Below are 9,866 nucleotides of genomic sequence, written 5' to 3'. Positions count from 1 at the left end.
CCCAGTTGATGTGTATTTATGTCATTTCAAATTTTTTATACCAAGTGTCAACCTTTCTTTTATGATTTCTGAATTTCCTGTCTTGCTTAAGAAGGCCTCCCCATATTTATAAAAACATTCTTCCAAATTTTTCTGTGATACATTTGCTTTTATGTTTACTGTTTTCATCTACCTAGAATATATTTAGCCCATACACATTTTAGCAATTCTTTTTACCATTATCAACACTACCCCCAATATCTGCTATAGATTCCATATAATGTGGTCACCAAAGTTCTGTCTTATTACTTTACTGAAAAGACAATCTTCTGTCTACAGTAGTACCCTCTTAGGGTTTCCTGTAAAGACAAGAACTAATTTATCAAAGGACTACTGGCCCAGTCCTCACTTTAGCTCCTCTAAGGCTGCAGAAGGGCTTGACTGTTGAGTGCTTTGATGTCACAAGCCATCTCACACTGTCACATCTCTACCACCTGTTGTTGTTGTTGTTATGTGCTGTCGAGTCAGACCCAACTCATAGCGACCCCTCCTTGGATTTCCGAGGCAGTATCACTACAGAAGTAGACTGCCCCATCTTCCTTCTGAGGAGTGGCTGGTGGGTTTGAACCACCAGCCTTCTGGTTAGCAGTCAAGTGCCTTAGGCACTATGCTACCAGAGCTAGTACCCTTGATATGAGAAACTAGTTATTTAGCCTATCTTGGGTCTCGGTTCTCTCTTTTTTCAATGGAATGACCCCAATCTCATTACTTGTTGTAAAGATAAGAGGTGGTGTGTGGAGAGCACTTCAAATGGCACCCAGCAAGGTGTGTTTCCTCTCCCATTCAGGAGAGCTCCCTCCTGACATGTTTAAAGGGTTTTAAAGAGCTCCTTTAAACCCTCCAGAACATTTCTGCATTTTCATTGTTGGGTGTGAGGTGTGTCTGGTCACAACATCAGACTGAGCTAGCGGAATTTGAGTCTACTTGATGGCAGTGAGTTTGGAAGCTCTGATAGCATAGTGCCTAAGGCACTTGACTGCTAATCAGAAGGCTGGTGATTCAAACCCACCAGCCATCCTTGGAAGGAAGGTTGGGCAATCTACTTCCGTAGTGATACTGCCTCAGAAACCCAAGGAGGGCTTGCTATGAGTTGGGGCCGACTCGACAGCACATAACAACAACAACAACAGTGGATAATCATTCTGATAATCATTAATCCTTTGGTCATTTATCTAATTCTCTCACTGGACTTTCTTTGAACCTCAAAAAGGTAAGGACAGTGTCTTCCTCCTATTTCCATAACCTTGAGGCCTGTCACGTGCCAGGGGCTCAAAGAATGTCTATTGAGGTACTTTGAGGGTCCAGGTAGCATTATGACTTTCGTAGAAGTTTGCTGTAGATGCTCCCTGGTGTGAGACCATGTGGCCTGTTCCTCCCCAGGTGTGTGCTCTAACCTCAAGTGCTTCAGCTATGGGATAGAAGCCTATGAAACTTGCAAGAAGAGGTCTCTGGCCAGAGATATAATGGACGAACAGAAAAAGGTTCAGGAAGCTGATCTAGTGATATTTCAGGTTCGTGTCCTCTCTGATATGTATATTGAATTAGAGTGAACCTATGGGCAAACTCCTTGCAAATAAGTTTGTGCTCCTCAAAGTGGTGCTGAATTCTAACACATTTGCATACATATCTATGTCTACTTGGATAAGAAGATCCATGTAGCCAATATCACCCATTTAAAATGCACTGACCCCCCCCCCAGTACATATTCTTGAAGACCTCTCCTTTAATCCAGTAGTCCATAGAATGTCTCAGTCATGCAGATCCTGTTGCTTTCCCTCGCCTCCTCTGCCCACCCCAGACATGCAGGGGCTGCTCAAAATCAAATTTCTCTACACGGTGTTTGTCCAGACAATTGGGGCCAGAGCAACTGCTCCCTAGAATCTCATGATCACTGGGAGAGGCACCTTCTTTCCTCTTCTCTCTCTCTGGTTCCTCACCACTCCCATTCCTTGTATTCACTCACAAATTGTCCAGGACGTGGTACCACCCCAGAAAGGACTAGCCCACTAAATCACCACTGTTGCTCCAACTCATCCAGGCCACTGGATGCTAGAGCTGAGCAGGTGTGAAGTTGTGTGTATGATTGTAAGCCTGGGGCAAGCAGACACATGTGCTTTTTGGGAATCATTGGGGTGACAGAAATCCAAGACAAGCTGGGAGAAGGGGATCTTGTTATAAGGTCTCTGCTCATTTGGGCCAGCTAGACCCCAAGACATACCATGGCAGGGCTCCAGGAGCAGCTGAAACCCGCAAGCCTATCTCCTGGGATTAACACCGCTGCTTCTCTGCACACTCTTTGTTCTTCCCTTACTGCACACCAGTGGCCAGATTCTTTAGATCCCAAGCCCACAACTTCCATGGGGGGAATTTGATTGATCCAGACCATCTCTGGATTCCAGCCTTGCTTGAGAGCAGGAAGCATCTGGGAGAATAAGACACTTTCTGCTGGGGCTAGTCTACCATGTGGGTGTGAGAGGAAGGGCCAGGTTGTAGACAAAATGGCATGTCCAGAAGATGAAGGTCACAAACGCCTCAAGTGATCAACATTGTGGGAGGAGGGACTACTTCCCCTTCTTCTTCACCAAACTCAGGCTTGATCTACCCACCCCTCATCAGCTGTCCCTTCCTTTACCAGATGATGTAGAGTGGCTGATCTGGTCAAAGTGCAGGATATTCCTTATCCTGGTGACACTGAGGGGCTGACAGTGCCTGGATGACTGATTACCTGCATAGTAGTGGCCATGCCAGGAGAGTGGAGTTTACCAAGACTAACCCCTTTGAATCAGGGCTGATGGTCCTAGCAGGACCATGCTCAGGCCCTTCCTGTTATCACCCTGATTCCAAGGACTGCCAGCCCAAGGGGAGCTGCCTTTCCTTCTCCCACCTCCTCTACCCATGGAACTGGCCAGATGCAGTGAGCCACAGCCTATTTTTCCTGAAGTATTCTTCCTTTTCTCCACACCCTTCACTTCTCTTCCTCCACCATTCCTCTTTTCCTGGTACTTTTCCCAGAAGATCTGTACTGTCAGTTTATTTTCTTATTCCACACTAGTAGACCTTTCATTCTTTGCCATTGCTACTCATATTATTGTTATCATGTCCACCATTTCCCAAGTGCTTATTCTGTGTCAGGCATGGAAGCATGCCATGGCATCCTCACAGTAGTACTCCAAGTAGGAACTATGTTGTTGTTGTTGTTGTTATGTGCCATGGAGTTGCACTCAACTCATAGTGACTTCTCCTTGGGTTTCTGAGGTGGTATCTCTACAGAAGTCGATTGCCCAACCTTCTTTCTGAGGAGTGGCTGGTGGGTTTGAACTGCCAGCCTTCTGGTTAGCAGTCAGGTGCCTTAGGCACTATGCTACTAGACCTCCCAGTAGGAGCTTCCACCTCTGGTAACATATTATTGTCTATGTCTGTCTCCCTTTATAGATTATACTGTTGGATAGTGTTAGGGCCTGCACAGGTACCAGAATGGACTTAAGGAAGCTCTTATTGCTGGTGTGTCTGTTCAGAGAATAAAGTATCAAAGTCTATGGCTTCTCAGAACCTAACTCCATCTGACTCCAAGATGCTAGCATCTGCCCCCTGCCTGGCATGGAAAGAGACCCCACTCTTTTCTACATTTTCCTGTTGCCCGCCCCTTCCCCCCACACACACACCTTGATTGGCTCAGTCACAGGGATTGCTGCCATACAGCCAGCATCCCACAGGGCTTCCCATTTTCTCCCTGCCTGCTCAGGGCCCAACGTTAGGGGGCTGTCACTGGGAACACAACCCTCTGCCCACCCTCCACCCCATCATCACTGTACCCACACTGAGCCTCAGAGCAAAAAGAAAGAAATGTTCCCAATTCATGCTGCCTACATGGGTGTGTTCATCCGCCCCACCACCACTGCCAGGAAAAAGACCAAGTCAGCAAATTTTGTTCTGAATCCTCAGTGAGAATAAAGGGGGAGATTCTGAAACAGTCATAGTATTTGCTTCTCCCTGTGTCCCACCCCAGTTCCCACTGCAGTGGTTCAGTGTGCCAGCCATCCTGAAGGGCTGGATGGACAAGGTGCTGAGCCGAGGGTTTGCCTATGAAACCACGGAGTCTAGCAGAATCACTTTGCTCAAGGTACATGCCCTAGAACCAGAACTGCTGGAGTGTTGTGGCATGTGAGTATGTGGGGTGTGAGTATATGGGGTGTGAGTGTGTACCCATGTGTGTGAGGCTTATGTATATGAGTGTGTGTATTGGGGGGCTCATCAAGTTCTGTTCCTAATTTGTTTTCTTTTACCATTCCTGATTGCACACTAATGTATGCAGAGTCACACATACAAGGCATGGATGGGGAATGCATAGTTTCTGAAGACATGGTACCTTCACTCTAGTGAGGGATATAGACATGCCCACACTAACTCCATCTACCAACAAGAAGGGATGGGTGTCATGTGTCAGGGTGGGTTGAGGTGGCCTCACAGGAGGTAAGGCTCTGGCTCCACAGAAGGGGTTATAACCCATGATGAAGAGCCAAGGCCAGGATACATGCAATCTTTTCTCTGGGCTTCGGACTCCTACTTGATAGAACAAGGTAATGTGATTTCTGCCCTGTAGTGTAAGGGCTACAAGAGCTCTGTTAGAAGGTCAACAATTGGGAGCTATGGGTTTATCACTGATATAAGTTCTTACCAATAAGAGGATTGTTTTATATTCAAAAGGCCTCAGAGAATAAGTGCTGTAAGGAAAGTCTGAACACCTCTGGTCCATCTTGGACAGTGAGATGGTGGCCCAAGCACCAGGCTCCACTCAGCCCTTGTATCAGCCCTGTGGGATCTATACCTCAGCCAGGCTCATTTCACGGATGGCTCCCTTGGATACCTGGTTACTATCAGAAAGCCAAGCACATTCACATACTCAGCCCACTCTAGTGTCTCCTGTTGGGAAATAGTTGTCATCTGTGGCTAGCCTGCCAGAGACAGGACGTTCCTTAGAGGAAACTGACCTCAGATATTCTCTCATGGTCATTGTAAGCCCTTTAGGCATTAGTATGTACCTTCTGTTCCTGAGTCTATACACATTGTTCTCTCCTCTCCAGGGTAAGTTGGCGGTATCATTAACCAGAGGCGACCAGGTATGGAATGACATGAAGGATTCAGTCAATGCAGATTCACAGGCCTATCTGTGGCCCCTGCCAGTAAGCAGACACCACAAGAGTCCACTGCACCCAAGACCACTGCATGCCCTCCACAGTCCCTCCCCTATGTGTAGAAAGGAGACTTCACGTAAGCCTGAAGCTCACACCATTTTGAGTTGACTTGGATCTAGAAAACTAAATATTTTGCCCTTTTAAATGCTTTATTTAGCAGCCAATAGAATACATTATAATCATATATATTCTATTGATACTGTTTGGATGAAAGCTAAGCCTACCTGGTGAACCTGACTTCTGTACTTCTGTTTTGTGGGTGGTGACTGAGAGAACTGTAGGGTAGCAGTATGTGTGAATGTGCATTCATTAGTATGTGAGCCATGTATATATATATAGTCAGTATCTTGGGTCTGAAGTGATGGGTCCAGGTACTACTTAGTCAAGCAACACTGCCCTGACCCCATGCACAGGGAGAGAGGCAGCCTGCATTTCTGAAGGTTTCCCTCTGGGTTTCTGCTGGCCAGTCAGCCCTACCATGAGAGGGGGTCCAGGCACCCAGAGACCATGCCCTCCCTATCTTCACTACCCTCCAGCTCTCCGGGACTAGGATTTTCCCTACTCAACAGCCCAGGCCTCCTTCCCATACCAGGTGGACCAGACCATGTACACACCAAGGCACAAGGAGATAGGGGGAAACAAGCAGCAGAAAAGACTTGTTCTGAAAAACAGGGTGTCCTTGAGAGCAGTGCCTATTGGTGAGGTCAGAGTTGGGGGTAGGAAAGAAGAGTTCAGGCCCCAGGCCAGGGCCTTGCCTACCTCTCCCCAAATTCTGAGGAGACTGGGAGCCCAAGGCACAGCCTGTCTCTAGGTCAGTGTGAAAAGATGTTTGCCAAGGACATAATGTGTTGAATCATTAGAACACCTGTCTGGGACCCACAGTTGAGAAGGAGAGGCCCCACAAGTGTACAGGCTTTATAGGAAGGAACACAAAGAGAGGAGTCTGATATTTCTAGGGAAAAAGTAGTCTTTGAAAGGATAGTGAGTCAAATTAGTGGTGCTCCATTGAAAGAAATGATACCTTCTAAGCTTGAGCTTCCTTCTTCTCAGTCCAACTAGTCTTACATATCGCTAGCCAAGCTTCAATTCTTCCAGTTTTATAAAGCCTTCTATATCTAGTTTTCAAAAATACATGGTGTAGAAAAAAAATTAAATGTGAAATGTAAAAATAGAAAGTCCCTTAGTCTCACTCTCAGGAATAATTGCGTAACTCACTGTCATTGAGTTGATTCCAACTCATAGCAACCCCCATTGGGTTTCGAAGGCTGCAAATCTTTACAGAAGCAGATCACTTCATCTTTCTTCCATGGAGTGGCTAGTGGATTTGAACCAATTGACCTTTTGGCTAGCAGCCAAATGTTTTAACCACTGTACCACCAGAGCTCCTTAATCACTTAACAGTTTGTATATATTCTCTTTCAGCCTGTACAGATTCATATATATATATATGAATATATATATATATATATATACACACATATATGAATCTGTTATATATATATTAGTTTTTTTAATGTAAATGGTATATGATACATATTGCTTACAATGAATTATTGTTGCTTTCATTTAACAATGTATCTTATACAACATTTCATGATGGCACATTATAGCTAGAGCTACCTCATTCTAAAATAATCCATTGTAAGAATATCCCATATTTTGCATAATCAGTCAAAACTGTAATGGTTAGTCCCCGAGTCAGTAGCAAAGACTGTAGACTAATATCAATTGTAATAGTGGAATTTGGAAATCCCAGCTGCCCAAAGTTCTTCCTCTTATTTGGAAAGCCCCACATCTAAGTAGCATTAAAGTTGTTTGTTTGGTTTTTTTTAAATGTTTCATACCATTTCTCTCCTTTAATGATTTAACCATGTGGTACATAATAAGTTTAGTTTCTTATCAACTCTTTCTTTCTTTGTGGCTTTAGCATGGTGTATTGTATTTGTGTGGATTTAAAGTCCTGGCTCCTCAGATCAGTTCTGCTCCTAATTTTACATCCGAAGAAGAAAAAAACGGGATGGTGGCATCCTGGGCCCAGAGGCTGAAAACCATCTGGACAGAAGAGCCCATTAAGCCACGCTGTACCTTGAAGCTTTTGTAACACTTTGTGCTATATACATAACATATGAGCAACACACTAGAGACACAAACACATGCAATGAGAAGATGGTGCTATAATAAAATAAAATTACAAAAACATTAACTGGATATGTTTTAAGATGTGCATGGATGAGTATCTTCAGGATTCTATATAGCCAGATCAAATCAGATAAAATATTGCAGTTATAAGCTTGTTTTCTTGGATTCTGTTCTAACTGATAATCATTACTTACCAGCCTTCATTTTCTTTAATATCTGTCTAACATCTTTTTTTTATTTTTATTTTTATTTTTTTTATTAGGATTTGGGTGAAGATTTACAGAGTAAATTCACTTTTCATACAGCAGTTCACATATACTTTGTCTCATGTCATTGACCAAAATTTACAATGCAGCAGCTCCCCTCCCACTTCCTCCCCACAGTTACCTCCTCCCAGTGTCCATCCCTTCATACTCTTCTGCACCCTGAGCTATCTCCCTGTGCATAAGCAGCCCTTCCTTCTCCCATGATTGTTCTCTCCAGGGCGTGTGTCTACTTGAGGTAAATGTTTAACTCACATGCCTGTACTTTGTTTGGCTGGAAACCACAGTTGTGGGTTCAGTTCCAGACCTGAAGGGCAGCTAGGGGCCATAGTCTCAGTGGTTACACCAGGCTCTACTGGACCAGCAAACCTGGTCCCCACCTTCTTTTTTTTTTTTCCTGTCTAACATCTTTCCATTTTCCTATTCTCAATATTTTCTTTATTTTTTAAATGAACTAAAAAAAAAAAAAAAACCAAACTCACCTCACTGCCATCGAGTCGATTCTAAGTTACTGCAACTCCCTTTGGGTTTTCAAGGCAGTAAATCTTTACAGAAGTAGATTGCCCTGTCTACCTTCCACAGAGTGGCTGGTGGGTTTGAACCACCAATCTTCTGGTTAGCAGTCAAATGCCTTAGGCACTATGCTACCAGAGCACCTTTCTTTTTTTAATAGGAAAATTTAATTCCCTCGTAGCCATTGTTTTTGTGCTGTTTGGACTTAATCCATCTTTCTTTTTTTACTTGCACTAAGACTATGAAGCCACCAGTCATATGTCATTTTTTGTTGCTGTGATGCTGGAAGCTATGCCATTAGTATTTCAAATACTAGCGGGGTCACCCATGGTGGACAGGTTTAAGCAAAGCATCCAAACCAAGACAAATTGGAAAGAAGGATCAGGCTAAGTCTAACTCCTGAAAAAATTGGCCACTGAAAACATCATGAATAGCAGGAAAAACATTGTCTGATATAATGCCAGAAGATGAGCCCCTCAGGTTGGGGGCATTCAAAATACAATTAAGGAAGAGCTGCCTCCTCAAAATAGTCAACCTTAATGATGTGAATGGACTAAAGCTTTCAGGACCTTAATTTGCTGATGTGGCACAACTCTAAATGAGAAGAAACAACTGCAAACCTTCATTAAAAATCAGAATGTGGAATGTACAAAGTATGAATCTGGGAATATTATAAGCTGTCAAAGATGAACCAGAATGCATAAAGATTGATATCCAAAGCATTAGTGAACTGAAATGGACTGTATTGGCCATTTTGAATCAGATAATCATATGGTCTATGCCGGGAATGACAAATTAGAGAGGAATGGTGGCACATGCATCATCAAAAAGAACATTTCAAGATCTATCCTGAAGTACAATGCTGTCAATCATAGGATAATATCTATATACCTACAAGGAAGACCAATTAATATGACCATTATTCAAATTTACCTACCAGTCACTAAAGTCATAGATGAAGAAATTAATGATTTTTGCCAGCTTCGGCAGTCTGAAATTGACCAACATGCAATCAAGATGTTTTGATTGAAATGTGAAAATTGAAGAAAAAAGAAGGATAAATAAATAATAATAATAAAAAAAACCTCACTGATGTCAAGTCGAATTTGACTCATAGTGACCCCTCCTTGGGTTTCTGAGGTGTTATTTCTATGGAAGTAGATTGCCCAGTCTTCCTTCCCAGGAGTGGCTGGTGGTTTTAAACTACCAGCCTTCTGGTTAGCAGTCAAATGCCTTAGGCACTATGCCATCAGAGCCCTCAAAAGAAGGCTCAGTAGTTGGAAAATACAACATTACTGATAAAAATTATGCAGGAGATCACATGATAGAATTTTACACAACCTATGACTTACACTCATTGCAACTACCTTCTTTAAACAGCATAAACAGAGACTATACACATGGACCTCACCAGATGGAATACACAGGAATCAAATTGACTATATCTGTGGAAAGAAATGATAGAAAAGCTCAGTATCATTAGTCAGAAGAACGCCAGGGCTGACTGTGGAACAGACCATCAGTTGCTCATTTGCAAGTTTAAATTGATGCTGAAAAAAATTAAAACAAGTCCACGAGAGCCAAAATACAACTTTGAGTATATCCCACCTGAGTTTAGAGACCATCTGAATACATTTGATGCATTGAACACCAATAACCAAAGACCATACAAGTTGTGGGACGACATCAAGAACAGCAGACATGAAAAAAGAAAAAGGTC

The 9,866-nt window shown here is 43.3% G+C and overlaps 1 protein-coding gene across 1 annotated transcript in view; it reads left to right on the top strand.

Moving 5' to 3' along the window:
- The window catches only part of LOC103192411 (ribosyldihydronicotinamide dehydrogenase [quinone]-like), a 30,968-nt gene extending 23,636 nt beyond the window's left edge, over positions 1–7,332 (top strand). The window contains exons 4-6 of the mRNA XM_007935389.1: positions 1,420–1,550; positions 5,121–5,219; positions 7,159–7,332. Of these exons, the coding sequence (XP_007933580.1) occupies positions 1,420–1,550; positions 5,121–5,219; positions 7,159–7,332 (404 nt within the window). The remainder of the gene's footprint in view (positions 1–1,419; positions 1,551–5,120; positions 5,220–7,158) is intronic.
- The last annotated feature ends 2,534 nt before the right edge of the window (positions 7,333–9,866 follow it).

Source organism: Orycteropus afer, unplaced genomic scaffold (genome assembly GCF_000298275.1).
Source record: "Orycteropus afer afer isolate SDZICR_OR568_19922 unplaced genomic scaffold, OryAfe1.0 scaffold00027, whole genome shotgun sequence".
Lineage (NCBI taxonomy): Eukaryota > Metazoa > Chordata > Mammalia > Tubulidentata > Orycteropodidae > Orycteropus > Orycteropus afer.
This window is presented reverse-complemented; position numbering and strand designations above follow the sequence as displayed.